Genomic DNA, 14,713 nt, shown 5'->3' on the forward strand with positions numbered 1-14,713 from the left:
GCCATCAGCCTCGAGGTTGTGGGCACTAAACCCCTTCATTCCCCTTGCAGCAAACAGAGTTCCAGATCTACTCTGAGTACTGCAACAACCACCCCAATGCCTGCTTGGAGCTGTCCCGCCTCACCAAAGTGAACAAGTACCTCTACTTCTTTGAAGCCTGTCGCCTGCTCCAGAAGATGATTGACATCTCTCTGGATGGCTTTCTGCTCACCCCTGTGCAGAAAATCTGCAAATATCCCCTGCAGCTGGCTGAGCTGCTGAAGTACACCAACCCCCAGCACAGGTACCTGAGCAGGGTGGGGAGGGGAGGAATGGGGCTGATGGAAAGGGATTTACACAGAATCACATGTGGAGGGCAGCCTGACAAAAGCAGGTGCTACTACTCTGTTACCTTGTAGAAACCAGGAAAAAGAAGTATTTTTCTACTGAAGGCATAATTTTTCCTTACAGTAGTACTGTCCCTCCAGACCTGGAGTTGCAAGGCCCATTTTACAACAGACTGATTTCCTATTTAATTTGGCCCACATGTGTGTGATAGCAGCACATACTTTGGTGTAAAATGTTTCTGGTGCTGGTGTTGAAAACTTTACTGCAAAAGCAGTGGTTGAATTTACCCCAAAATGTACCTGTAGCTGTGTCATAGCACAGAAGGGCTGAGAGGTGGTCAGGAGTTCTGCCAAGTGCTTCCCTGGTGGGAAGGTGGTGTCTGCAGCCCAAGCCATCAGGTGAATGCTCTGCCCTTGGCTTTTGGAACCATGCCACTGAGTCAAGCATCTGGAATGACCAACTAAATGACCAGGAAGAAAGAGGAAAAATCTTTAATAAAGCCCAGTGTTGTTATCAGTCCATTGTGGTTTGGCTCAATTTAACCTTCTTAGTGACAGCAGCAGAATTTAAACATAATGTCAGTAAATCTATAAGCATGTTCTGAAAGTGACCTCTAACCAGAAAGCTCTTTCATGTACAGATGTTTTGCAAACTGTGTAAGCAACAAGTTGTGCAGAAGAGCTCTTTTCCAACTGCTCTAAACTCAGAAAAAGTAGATAATAGCAGATGGGGGGGGGAAGGCAGCTCAGCTTCTGTTGCACCCTTCTGGATAAACTCTCAGCTCCTGTTGGAAATGAAGGCAGTGATTGCTGAACTGTCTCATGTGGGCAGGATAGAAACAGGCTGTGTATAAAACCAGATCAAGATAGTGTAAAAAACATTACAAGATGTGAGGTTTGAAAAGCAGTGGCTACAGTGCAGGTGTGGGAGAAATCACTCTGTGTGGTGAATGTAAATATAAGAGGTGGGGAAAGCTTCAAAGCCTCTGACCCTTATTTCAGTAGGAAATCAGGTAGGTAGTGGGGTGGATAAGGAGGTAGGTAAATAAATAAGTAAATAAGTGAGGAGGTGGGTAAATAAATAGCTGGGTAGGTAGAGAGAGGGGTAAGAAGATAGCAAGTGGGGTGGACACAGGATGGAGGAGGGAAAGGGAGGAAGGAAATAAGGATGGAAGGGGGAGGAGGAAAGGGAAGAACAGGGGGGGAAAGAGGGGTGGAGGAGGGTTTAAGGGGATAAAAGGGGGGGGGAGGAAATAAGCAGGGAAGGAGGGGAGAAGGGAGGGTGGGGAAGAAAGGGGAATGGAAGGGAAGAAGGAAGGAGTGAGCTGTGCTGCTGGTATGGCCACATGGAGGTTACCTGAGTGCAGGCCATGGCTCCATCCAGACTCCATCTCTCATCTCATCCTCTGCAGGGATTTCAAAGATGTTGAAGCTGCCTTAAATGCCATGAAGAACGTTGCTCAGCTCATCAACGAGAGGAAGAGGAGGTTGGAGAACATTGACAAAATTGCTCACTGGCAGAGCTCCATTGAAGACTGGGAAGTAAGAGCTCCCATTTACCTTCTCTGTGTGCTGCCTCCCTGATGTTCCTCTCACAAGCACCCTCAGCCACAGATGGTTGTAAACATCTTCTTTGTGCTGTTCTCAGGGTGAAGATGTCCTAGTCAGAAGCTCAGAACTCATCTATTCTGGGGAATTAACCAAAATTTCCCACCCTCAGGCCAAGAGCCAGCAGAGGATGTTCTTCCTCTTTGATCACCAGCTTGTCTGCTGTAAAAAGGTAACCTCATTACCCCTCATTAGCCAGGGACAAATGATATCTATTGCACTGCTAAAGATTATGACCTAACTCCCTCTTGACCTGGTTCCTTAGTACTTACCAGCATCACCTGTGCTTCTGGCACAGAGATTTTTATGTAAAGGAAAGAAATCTTCCTTAGGCATCCTCAGTTCTGAAACAAACAATTTTCTTTCATAGCTCCTGGCATACATACAGGTAGCTCCAGGTAACAGGCATGAGACCCTCCCTTGTTCATCACTGCTCTCAAATTTTCATTCTCAATATAAAAACCAAAAGGCAATTAGGATTTTTTGTTGTTGTTGCTTTCTAACTAGGACTGTAGGGTTCAAGTATTTTCTGACACTGCCTCAATATGAGGATTTGGGGACATGCTGCTCAGTCAGAGCTCTTCAGGGCTGCTGATATTCCACAACACAGTTTTAACCTGGCAGGCTGGACACCATACAACCCCTCTGTCTCCCCCATCCCCTGAGGAAAGAATTAGAAAGGTAAAGAGGCTCATCAGTTGAGATAAATAACAATTTATTAGTTAATTCATCATAAAAATAGTACAGGAATTTACTAACAAGTGCAGCTGCTCACCAGCCCCTGGCCTGCCCAGCCCTGGCCACAGCAGAGAAAATCCTGTAACTGCAATTCAGGAAGAGAGAAAGATATGGAATATCCCACTGCTCACCCTGGACCTGTTCCTCTGCTTTGCTCACTCCCAGCTTCTTGTGCAACTGCACACTAGAAAAACACGGAAAGCTGAAAAGTCCTTGATTTCTTATCAAAAACTGTATTAATTACCAACAACCAATCACTGTATGACCAACATTCTTCTCATACCCAATCTCATCCTGAAACCAAACCCTAGAGCTATTCTAGTGACTGGGAAGAACAGCTCAATCCCAGGGAAAAGCAGGACAGCCCGTCCTGATCCCAGCATGGGGAGAAACCTCTTGATTCCCCTCTCTCCCAAGTGTCCCCAGGACCTCAGCAATCTGCACTTCCCCAGGTTCAAACCCCCTCCTCTCAGTTTTTTTCCTACTGACTGCAGAGGCTGCCAGGGAGATGAAATTCCCCCCCGTATCCAGGGAGAGAAGTGGTCAGGCCAGGAAGCAGTAGCAGGTGAGCTGTGGGATCTCTCTTGCAGGACCTCCTGCGCCGGGACATCCTGTACTACAAGAGTCGGATCAACATGGACGAGATGGAAATATTGGATGTAGAAGATGGGAAGGACAAAGACTTCAACATCAGTGTCAAAAACGCCTTCAAACTGCACTGCCCAGACACTGAGGAGGTTCACTTGTTCTGTACAAAAAAGCCTGAGCAGAAGCAACGCTGGCTGAAGGCCTTTGAGAACGAAAGGAGACAGGTTCAGCTGGACCAGGAGACAGGTGTGGAGAGAGCAGGGCTGGGAGGCTCTCCCTGGGGGGGGTTGCTGGGTTCTTTTCTTTAACCACCAGACAGAGCACAGAGGGGGAAGGGGGAGCCAGTCCATGCTCCAGTCCAGCTCTGGGCTGCACATTCTGAATGAATCTGTGGAACTGAGAAAAATGACCAGCAAGTGGAATCACAGAATCCTAGAACTGGCTGGGTTGGAAGGGAGCTCAGAGATCACCAAGTCCAACCCTTGATCCACTCCCCCCATGGTTCCCAGCCCATGGCACTGAGTGCCACATCCAGGCTCTTTGGAAATATCTCCAGGGATGGAGAATCCACCCCTTCCCTGGGCAGCCCATTCCAATGGCTGAGCACCCTCTCCAGAAAGAAATTCTTTCTCATGTCCAACCTAAACCTCCCCTGGCACAACTTGAGACCTCTTGTGCCCTCTTGTCTTGCTGAGAGTTGCCTGGGAAAAGAGCCCAACCCCCCCCTGGCTCCAACCTCCTTTCAGGGAGTTGGAGTGAGCAGACAGAGCAGTGTCCTCCCAGGGAGGCTGATGGGGCTGTGCTGGGTTCTGGCAGGGCTGACAGAACAGCCAGTGCATTCCATACAGCTTCCATTATTCTGTAATACAGAGTGACTGCCAAACTTGGCAAGATCTATACAAAACACGTTAATTGTGAGAGAGGGTTCTCATTCTTTTGTCCAAATCCTGCTGAATTCAGATGTGTCCTCTCCTGAGATCTGAACCTGGCCTGTCTTTAGCAGCCAGCAAAGCAGGGGGGGAAAGGGCAGGCAGTAAACCTGGCATGAAGGATAAGGAGAGCACAGGCTGGGGGGGATGCTCTGTGCCCCCTCCAGCTTTGGGAATAGTTTCCTCTTGGGATTCTCATTTCCTACCCCTGTATTTCCCTTACTGCCTGTGTCAGTGTCTTCCCACCAGTTACCCAGTGAGGACCTGCTGCTGACAAACCCTGTCTTATCTTCAAGGTTTTTCTATCACAGAGCTGCAGAAAAAACAGGCAATGCTGAATGCCAGCAAGCAGCACCAGACTGGGAAGCCTAAGGGTGAGTTACACCTGAACATACAAACTCTGCTGGGGCTGGGGTGGGGTGTCCATGCTCACTACAAGGGAAGAGTTTCTAAGAGGGGTCAGTAAGGGCTGATGAGAAGGGCAGATGGGGAACTCTGCAGTACAGTTCCTGGCAGATTCCTGTGCCTGGAGGCAGGAAACTATTCCCAGCTCCAGGAGAGCTCCTTTGCAGCTGGTCCCAGCAGCCAGGTACTTCCCAGAGGCAGCTGCTGTTCCAAGGCTGCTTCCCAGGCTCCCCAGGCAGGCTGCTGGGTGGAAAGAGAAGGAAGGTTCAGCCTTGCAGTAATCCATGGGGTGCAAAAGGGGTCAGGAAGGTCACTGCAGCAGGGACCATTCCTGCCTGGACAGTGGCTTGGAAACCTGTGACTTTGGCAGAGTGCCACGAGTGGATCCCATGCCCACTGAAAGAGGAAAATCTTGAGCAGCAGCCAGGGGAGGATCAACTCAAGCCAGAGAAAGAAAGGTTCCTGGGCCTGCAGCACTGCTGGGTTAAGTTTCCTACTCCCTTGTTTTGGGATGCCACCACCCACCCCTCTTGATATCCAGAGGAAGTCCAGCTCCTGCTGGACCCACGTGGAACCATGTCCTGGGGGTAGCACCAGCCAGCAGGTAAATCCTAGCCAGTTCTCCAGAAAAAAAAAAAAAAAAAAAGAAAAAAAAAAGGCTGGACTAAAAAAGTCAGCAGTAAGATTTGGCTGCACAGAGGTGGAAGTTTGGGAGGAGGGCAGAGCTCAGTCCCAGTGCAAAGCCTGGGGGGGGAAGCAGTAGATGAGAGCTCCCAAGCCTCAGGACTTAGAAACCCCCTGCAGGAAGCTGTGAGAGGAAACAACCAAAGCCCCCGGTGAGGTTTGTCACTGCTAATGACAAACTCCAGCTCCTGAGCCCTGCTGTTCTGCTTCACACTTCTGGGACTGCCACAGCATCAATTCTGAGCCTCCAAAAGCAGGGCTGAAACTCAGGCTCCTGCCCAAGACAAAGCCAATTCCCAGCCCCGCAGCCTTCCCCAGGGACAGAAGAGAGGACAGGGAGGAGAGCTCTGCTCAGCTAACCTGCTTCCCCATCTCTCCCCCCTTCCCCCCAGCTCTCAGCAGGCCATCCTATGACTTTCTGCTGCGTCAGAAGCCCCCCAGCCTGCCCAGCACCCTCCCCCAGCACCAGCTCTTCATGCTGGCGGAGCCCAAGCGCAAGCCCTCCAACTTCTGGCAGAACATCAGCAGGCTGACACCCTTCAGGAAATGAGGGCAGCCCCCCCGGGGTTGTGCCTGAGCCCCTGCTGCTGGTCAGAAAGCACTTTATCCATCGGGCCTGGGAGGCAGAGCCCAGGTTCTCCCACTCCTTGGCTTCCAGAGGCTGGCACAGAGCTGCTCTGCGGGACGACCGACGGCGCTGGGGCTCTCTCTGGGCTGATGCTCTGCACGTCCTTGCACACACGGGTGCAGCTCTGGCAGTCCCAGCGAGCACAAACTCCCAGGAAAAGATCCCAGGAGGGAGCCTGATGTGTTCCATCTGCAAAGCCTGGAGTTGTCAGCTCCACTGCAGCTCCCTCCTTCCCACTGTGAGCTCCGTCAGGAGGGGGATGGCAACGCTGCCCTGCCCGGTTCCTTCTCCACTGGCAGCCCCAGAGCAGCAGTCCCCAGGCACTGACAGGAGACTTTTTCCATGGAGGCTGGTGGGAAATGGCCTCTGCCCACCCTCTGCCCCCCGTTTCTCAGAGACATGATCCTCCTCCTCCCTCCCAACTCGGTCAGTCAGCATCCCAACTCAGCCCGGGCAGCAGTGAGGATTGAACCCTCACCTTCTGCTTTCCTTTAGCTTCAACACCACTGACAAACTTTAGAGTACACTGAGCTGTGCCAATCAACCTGCAGCTTGAGGAAAGGTCAGGAACCTCTCTAGGGGCTTGGAGTCACAGCAGGTAGAGAAAAATGTGCCTAATTAATACTGTACTCAGTTCCTTAGATTCTTGTCTCTCCATCATCCTGCCCTGCCTCCTGGCCAATGAAAATGTTCCTTGTTTGTAATGTGTTTATTTATGGTAAAAATCAGAGCTGTGTATTTTGTAAGTCTGTAATTGTTCTTGTCAGATGTTGTTAACTTGGTGCCTATTTTGTCCGTTTCCCTTTATTTAAAAAAAAAAAAAAAAAAAAAAAAAAAAAAAAAGTCAATATTTGCAACTCTAGCTCCAAGCAGCCAGCCTGCAGTTCCATTCTGAAAGCCTGGAACCCAGGGGTGTTCTGCAAACCCCCCACAGGCCCTCAGTTTAAGGGGCATTGCTATTGGGTTTTGACCTTCAAAAAAAAAAAAAAAAACAACCCAGAAAGCCACTTTAAAAAGGCAGAAATCTGACCTTAAGAGCCTCACTTTGACTACTCAACTTTCAAACTGTGGCCAAAAAAAAAAAAATAGATTTAATGCAAAGCTTGGTGAGCACCAGGAACTCCTTGCCTTACCCTAGTGGGAGTCAGAAGCCCCAGTGGGTAACTCCTCAGCTCAGGGCAGACACCCACTCATCCCAAATCCCTGCTGAGTGGGGTGAGCAGGGGCTGCAGAGCTCACAAGTCCACTCCTCAGTTCTGCTGGAGCTGCCCCAAGCCTGGGCATGCAGGGCTATGGGAATCCTGTAGCATCTGCAGTCATTCTGGGACTGGATCCCCAGCCCCCAACCAGGGGAAACGTTTAAATTCATCAAGAAACTCCTAAAAGTGACTCTGAGCCTGGGTTTGTCTCCAGCATCTCTGTCTGAACTTGTTTGCTCTTCAGAGTCACGGTAGGGATTCTCCTCTTGCAGCTTAAAAAAAAAAATAAACCAAAAAGAGCTTCAGTACCCAGTGTCAGCCATGCTCCAAGTTCCCCTCCCCAAAGCCATCCTGGGGATGGCAGACTGGGGAAGCCCAGAGCAGACTGGTCACTGGGACACTGAGCCCAGGCAGCAAGATGCCAGCTCCTGAATTCCTGATGAGTCCTGCAAAGTGAACCGTGTCCAGGAAACATCAGCAAAGCTGCAGGGGATGCTCCAGCCCACTTTCAGACACTTTTCAGATCACTACAGACTTGAAGAGGAACAGCAGAGGCCAAAGAAGAAATCAACTCCAGTGAGAACTCAGCTGCTCCTCCTGGGCCCTGCCCAGCCTGCTCCCATGGCCCTTACCTGTGAGAAAACAAACCCCACAGCTCCCTTCTCTTCCAGCCAGAACCAGATGCAACATCACCATTCCCTGTGGTCCCCCAGAGAGTGGGGACTAAAACCAGCCCCAGAAACTTCCCTCTCCCTCAGAAGCACAAGAGCTGCCTGCCCATGGCATGGGCACCCACCCTAGGGCTGGCACAGCCCCAGCAGCACCCACAGCAGCAGAAGGCAATTGTCACTTCTGTGTTTGCCCTCCTTGGCTGCTCTCTCCTTTCTTATCCCTGGCATCTTGCTTTGGGTTGCCCAGGACTGAAATCTGGGGGCAAGGCAATGATGAATTCCAAAAGCACCAAAATATTTCCCTGAAGGGAGAGGAAGGACCCCCAGGGTTCATTCAGCTCAGCTCCCCAGGGGCTGCCATGCTCCAAGTTCCCCTCCCCAAAGCCATCCTGGGGATGGCAGACTGGGGAAGCCCAGAGCAGACTGGTCACTGGGACACTGAGCCCAGGCAGCAAGATGCCAGCTCCTGAATTCCTGATGAGTCCTGCAAAGGGAACCGTGTCCAGGAAACATCAGCAAAGCTGCAGGGGATGCTCGAGCCCACTTTTCAGACACTTTTCAGATCACTACAGACTTGAAGAGGAACAGCAAAGCCCAAAGAAGAAATCAACTCCAGTGAGAACTCAGCTGCTCCTCCTGGGCCCTGCCCAGCCTGCTCCCATGGCCCTTACCTGTGAGAAAACAAACCCCACAGCTCCCTTCTCTTCCAGCCAGAACCAGATGCAACATCACCATTCCCTGTGGTCCCCCAGAGAGTGGGGACTAAAACCAACCCCAGAAACTTCCCTCTCCCTCAGAAGCCCAAGAGCTGCCTGCCCATGGCATGGGCACCCACCCTAGGGCTGGCACAGCCCCAGCAGCACCCCCAAGGCAATTGTCACTTCTGTGTTTGCCCTCCTCCTTTCTTATCTCTGGCATCTTGGGTTGGATTGGCCAGGAATGAAACCTGGGGGCAAGGGAATGATGAACTTTCTGAGTTCATCAGCTTTTCAGGCAGTGGAGGGAGGAATGCTGGATTGTCCCAGGGAACTCTGCTGGCAGGGAGGGCCCTGGGGAGCATTTCCCCCCCAGCAGATGCAGAGCCCCTGCCAGCAGGACCAGTTGTGAAGCTGCCTCAGGCTGCCCCTGAACTCTGATCCAGATTTCCCATTCCCCAGAACAGCTTTGGGGCCCTGCTCAATCCCTCACTTGTCTGCATTATGCAAAGGAGTTCTCTTATTATTTCAAGATTCCCTGGAAGCAACTTCTGGTCTGTTGTCCTTTTTTTTTTTTTTTTTTTTTTTTTGTGTATGTTGTTTATTCACTCAGCTTTCCATGTCCATTGAAGTCACCCCAGGACCAATCCTGACTGCCAGGGGTGACAGTGGCACAGTGACCCAAACTGCAGCAGCTTCAAAGCTCCAGAACAAATGCCCCTGCCCTTCCCCCCCACCAAAACACACAATGCTCAGCACAGCAATACTCTGAAACACTGAATGTGCACTGGGTTATCTGAATTCTCAGATTATTCCCCATCCCTCCCAGAATTTCCTGTCTCAACAGTGCACACCAATCATTTCTAGAGAGAAGTTTTTTTATGGAAACTTTGTAAGTGCCAAACCAGCCTGCTCTGGGCAAACATTTATTTCTGGGGGAGAGAAATGCCTTCTGTCTCTGCCTGCCTGTCAGTGCTCCTAAAAAGTGTCTTCAGCTGGGAGTCTTGTCTTGCAAGAACTGTTTGGAGCTGGGATCTGATCCCCTGTGTGAGGCTGAGACATCCCGGGTGCTGCTGCTGCCAGAGGAGGTGACCTGGTAACGCAGGAGGTGGGGTGACAGCAGTGACACTGATGAACAGGTAAGACTCAGCACACCCACCCCCCCACTGCCGTGTCCAAAGACAACTTCTTCACTAGGAAGAGGATTTCACCAGGAAATGCCATCCTTGATTCCCTACCCCACACTGCTTCCTGAGTTTCAGACCACAAACCTCTTGGTTTCCTGTGGACCCAACCGCGTGTAACCTCCACTGGCTTGGAACGATGGACACTCAAAAGTCCTCTCATCTCCTGAATCCCTGATCATTTAAACTTTCCTGCTCACACTTCAGTGGTGTCAGACAGTGGTAACAAACTCACCAAGACTGAATTTCCCTCCCCTTCCCCCTGGCACCTGGGTTTGGGTCAGAGGAACTCCCGTGGTGCTCCCAAAGTCTCAGGGAGGCTGCAGGGATCCAACGGGAAGCACTCGTGTCCACAAGGAGCACCTGAAGCCAGAAGGAGGGTTTCTGACAGCTGAACACCAGCCCAGGGACAGCTTTTGTTAAGCTTTCTGAGCTGGGATGGACACTGCAGCCTCAGCAGTGTCACCAGAGCTGCCTGAAGCACCAAGGAGCAGATGAGAGCCTGCAGCACCCACTGCTCTGCAGAGGAAACTTCTGCCTGCCCAGAAATGCAGATTTTCATGCAAGACAGACTGAGGCTCCAAACACCACCAGTCCTGCTGGGTTTCAGGGTAGAACTTACCTAGCTACTGAGAAAAATAATTCTGCATTGAGCTACAGCAAGAGTTTCACTTACTCCACGGGTGCTTTGGGGTGCTTGGGGGCTTTTTTTGGGTTTTTAGCTGTATCTATTTCCCCCCTTTGGTAGCTATCCCTTTAGGAAGCTTTTTGTGAAAATCAGTTATGTTTCTCAATGAAAAAAAAAAAAATCTGCCCAGGTTTCACTTAGGCAGTTCCTGTCCAGAGTAATGTAAAGCATGGGAACCAGCCAGAAGAATTTGCTGAAGCTGCCAGTGAGACACAGAGAACTTCTTGCTGCTAAATGATCAAGTCTCTGCTGAGAATTTTTTTTCTTTAAATCTCTAGTTTGAACTATTTGTTTGGAATAAGAGAGTCCAAAAGGTGGCTGTATGCACCAGAGCAGTGCATATACTTTGAGTTTTGGTAGCATCAAAAGCTGTACAAATGTCTGTGTGCTTTAGGAAAATACCAGATTCCTGACCATGGGCAAAATGTTCCTTCAAGGCCTTTTCTGGTCTGAGCATCACCCCAAGAGCAGTGATGGGGAGGGTGGGCAGAGCCCCATTTCTGGCTGCCCTGAGACCATCACCTCCCCCATGCCCACTGCAGGGAATTCCAGCTGCCCAGGTGCCTGGCAATTAAACAGAAAAACAGATTCCCTGTTAATCCCCCTCCCCTCCCTGATAAAGGAAGGAGAGAGAATAAGGGAGAGAGACTGATGGGTTGGGAGCTGAACTACACAGCTTGAATGAAAAAATAATGATAAATAGGAAAAATGACTCAATCTATACAAATAGACAGGAAAATTGATCCCAGGTTCCTCCCCTCTCTCCCCCAATAACTCTCACATCACCACAGAGGCTGCAGGGCAGCCCTGGGAAAGTCCAGGCTGGAATCCTGGAGTCAGCAGCAGTTGGGAGCTGGAGGCAGGAACACACAGATTCAGGCTGGGATGGATCAGGAGCAGAGGCAGAGGAAGGGATGGAATCCTCCCAGGATGCTGAAGCAAAGAGGGAGAGGAGAAGCAGGGGAAGCAGGAAGGGGTTTGAGCCTGGTGATCCCTCCCATTTCTCCTGAGGATGAGGTGTATGGGATGGAATCCTCTGTTTGGTCAGTTCTGGCATCTCTCTTGTCCCTTCCTCCCCAAAGGAGGGTTCCAGGTGGGACCTCTTGACTCCTTTTCTCCTTCTGGAGGGCAAAATGTTCCTCAGAGCTGAGCAGTGGCCTTGGTTCTGCTGTAACTATAACCATGGAGTGGGATCAGTCCCAGCAGCAGCCACTGCCTGAGAAACTTGCTGTTCATTTCAGCAGTGCAGCTGCTTCCAAGAGACTGAGCTGAAAGCAAAAGCACAAGGCAGAAAATCCCCTTTATCCTGACCCAACCCAGGACATAGTTTTACTCACAAACTCTATGTCTAATCCAATGGTAAAATGCATCTTCCTGCTGCCGGGTGGGAATCCAGCACATTCACAAACAGTTGTGAAGAGTCTCCAAGTCAAACTCCCTGTTAGCCTGATAGAATCTTAGAATCCTAGAACTGGCTGGGTTGGAAGGGACCTCAGAGCTCACCAAGTCCAACCCTTGCTCCACTCCCCCCGTGGTTCCCAGCCCATGGCACTGAGTGCCACATCCAGGCTCTTTTGAAATATCTCCAGGGATGGAGAATCCACCCCTTCCCTGGGCAGCCCATTCCAATGTCTGAGCACCCTCTCCAGAAAGAAATTCTTTCTAATGTCCAACCTAAACCTCCCCTGGCACAACTTGAGCCCTCTTGTGCCCTCTTGTCTTGCTGAGAGTTGCCTGGGAAAAGAGCCCAACCCCCCCCTGGCTCCAACCTCCTTTCAGGGAGTTGGAGAGAGTGATGAGGTCTCCCCTGAGCCTCCTCTTCTCCAGCCTCAACACCCCCAACTCTCTCAACCTGTTCCAGGCTCTCCCCACCCTCAAATTCAAGAATTTCTTCCCCGTCTCCAACCTCAGTCTCCCCTCTCCAAGTTTTAACCCATTTCCCCTGTCCTCTCACAGAATCCCAGAACCATTTGGGTGGGAAAGGAGCTCTGGGATCCTCAACCCCAACCCTCTCTGCAAAGAATTCCTTCCTAAGATCCAACCTAAACCTAAATCCAGCTCTGCCAGGGGAGCTTTAGTTTGGATATTAGGGAGAAATTCTTAATCCCATGGCCTCTTGTCTTGCTGAGAGTTGCCTGGGAAAAGAGCCCAACCCCCCCCTGGCTCCAACCTCCTTTCAGGGAGTTGGAGAGAGTGATGAGGTCTCCCCTGAGCCTCCTCTTCTCCAGCCTCAACACCCCCAGCTCCCTCAGCCCTTCCTCACAGGACTTGTGCTGGATCCCTTCCCAGCCTCCTTGCTCTTCTCTGGACCTGCTCCAGCACCTCAATCTCCTTCCTGAGCTGAGGGGCCCAGAACTGGACACAGGACTCGAGGTGTGGCCTCACCTTCAAAATCCCCTTTACCCTGACCCAACCCAGGACACTGCTCCACAAGAACAGCAACTCAGCCCCTGATCCAGAAGCCCAGAGTGCAGAGATCTCCTGCATCCAGGTGTCCAGCAGCTTCCTGACAACATCAGAGAGGCTCCTGCTCATCCCTGAGGACCCCTGCAACGTGAGGCATCTGTAGGGAAGGGATGTTCTGAGAGAATCAGCTGCAGGCTGGAGATGCTGCAGTGCTCAGCATGCCAGGACAACAGATGAGGAGCTTTTCTTTTCTCAATAAAAAGGCTCTGCATCTGCTGCAGCCCGTGTCAGAGCATCAGATTTCCTGCAGTGGGAGCAGACTGTGCTGTCACAGCACTGCTCAGTGTCTCAGCCTTGTCACTGGGTGTTTAAAGCTCTCAGGCTTCTGAACAATTCCTGTACCCCTTGCTCCCCAGCCTGATGAGGAATTTTGCCAGCATCTCTCAGGTGGTTCAGCTTCCAGCAAGTGCAGATTTCTCTTTTTTTACTGTTATTACTTCTCCAGGTTCCAATGCTTGCTGTTCCTTCAAGTTTCCCCAGGTCCCTGCTGCTGAGGGTCCTGTTCCTGCAGTGCCTGTGTGACAGTGGAGCTGGCAGGACAATTCTTGTCCCAAGCATTAAGGACAGAGCTGTTCACACTCCAGTCAGCTCCTGGAGCCTCAGCCTGTGCCTGCTGGCACTCAGAATCTCCATCCCAGTTACCAGTTGCCACTGGGGTTGCAGAGGGGCTGTATCATCTCAAATGGGGTGCCCTGAACCAGCCTCCCAGTATCAGGTCCCTGTCCCCAGAGCTCCCAGCCTGAGCAAAGCTGGAGGATCTGCAGGTAAGTAAAGGGTTACAGAACCAGAGCTTTGGTAACAGAAACGAACTGAACAAAATCTGAAGTGTTCCCAACCTGGTTTTACCCCCCTGAAGGCCCAGTGCTGGTCACTGAGGTTGGTGGTGCAGGGGGGGGGAATGAAATCAGAGAAATCAGAGCAGCTCCTTTCAGAGCTCAGGCAGTGCAGTAATGCAGCCAAACCCCCGGGACACCAGGGTGCAGCCCTGCATTTTCCTACCCAGTGCTCTGCAGAGAGCAGGCAGGGTGAGAGCAGCCCCAGGAATTTCCCTGGCTTTGGATTCCCAGCTCCAGCTCAGGAGAAGCCCAAGGGAGCTCCGGCCCCAGCAGGCAGCACCCAGAGCACCTCCCATCCCACTCTCCCCATCCCTCACACACTCTTCCATCACAAGCTCCACCAGGAACATCGCAGGGCTCTGGCAGCTTTAGGAAAGCCCAGGCTGCTTGTTCTTTTTGCCTGACACTCCTGGGATTTCCCTCCCTGCACCCACACCTGCTCTGCACGGACTCAGCTTTCCTGCTGCACAACTTTGCTACCCAAGCAGCTCCCTGGTTTGCAGCCCCTGCAGATGAAATCCCTGTGATACTTACCCCAGATCCCTGTGAACCTGTGTGTGTGTGGCTCTTCACAGCTCCATTTGTGAGATGGGAAATAATAAACAAGTTATCAACCTCACTCTCTGATGCTGTCATCCTCCCAGAAAACACCAACTTCTGAGGGCACAAAACCAGACTCTGGACCTGCCCTAACCAAATGCAACTCCCTGACACTCTTCTGCTCAACATTTCCTTCTCTCTTTCCACATCTGCTTCTTTCCCCTCCTCTCAGAAGCAGCACCCTGCCTGCACACCCATTCCTTTTACCCGCCCAGAACCTGAAACACCACAAATCCCACCATCAAGAAACTCCTTCCCCTGAGCTTCAGCAGCACTTACCCAGGTCACCAGTTCACCTCCCCTGGGAGGTTCCCAGGATAACAATTCTTACCCTGAGGCCAAGAAATCTGTGGGAAGGAGAATTCCCCTCCCTCTTTCTGAAGCATCAAGCAATCCTTTACCTTTCTGGCCTTTCCTTGTCCCCATGAGCCTCAACAGCCTTCCCTGCAGCTCTGCCATTCTCTCCAG

At 51.3% G+C, this 14,713-nt stretch overlaps 2 protein-coding genes across 5 annotated transcripts in view; both read left to right on the forward strand.

The window, feature by feature from the left end:
• The window catches only part of ARHGEF4 (Rho guanine nucleotide exchange factor 4), a 212,877-nt gene extending 205,475 nt beyond the window's left edge, over positions 1 to 7,402 (forward strand). For all 4 annotated transcript variants that reach the window (XM_071751558.1, XM_071751560.1, XM_071751559.1 and 1 more), the window contains 6 exons: positions 51 to 283; positions 1,739 to 1,868; positions 1,975 to 2,106; positions 3,263 to 3,506; positions 4,486 to 4,563; positions 5,671 to 7,402. In XM_071751558.1, coding sequence (XP_071607659.1) covers positions 51 to 283; positions 1,739 to 1,868; positions 1,975 to 2,106; positions 3,263 to 3,506; positions 4,486 to 4,563; positions 5,671 to 5,828 — 975 coding nt within the window. In that variant the 3' untranslated portion in view covers positions 5,829 to 7,402. The remainder of the gene's footprint in view (positions 1 to 50; positions 284 to 1,738; positions 1,869 to 1,974; positions 2,107 to 3,262; positions 3,507 to 4,485; positions 4,564 to 5,670) is intronic.
• Positions 1 to 14,713, forward strand: part of RNF168 (ring finger protein 168) — a 439,984-nt gene that overhangs the window by 282,129 nt on the left and 143,142 nt on the right. The window lies entirely within an intron of this gene.

The sequence above is a fragment of the Heliangelus exortis genome, chromosome 9, assembly GCF_036169615.1.
Source record: "Heliangelus exortis chromosome 9, bHelExo1.hap1, whole genome shotgun sequence".
Classification (NCBI taxonomy): domain Eukaryota; kingdom Metazoa; phylum Chordata; class Aves; order Apodiformes; family Trochilidae; genus Heliangelus; species Heliangelus exortis.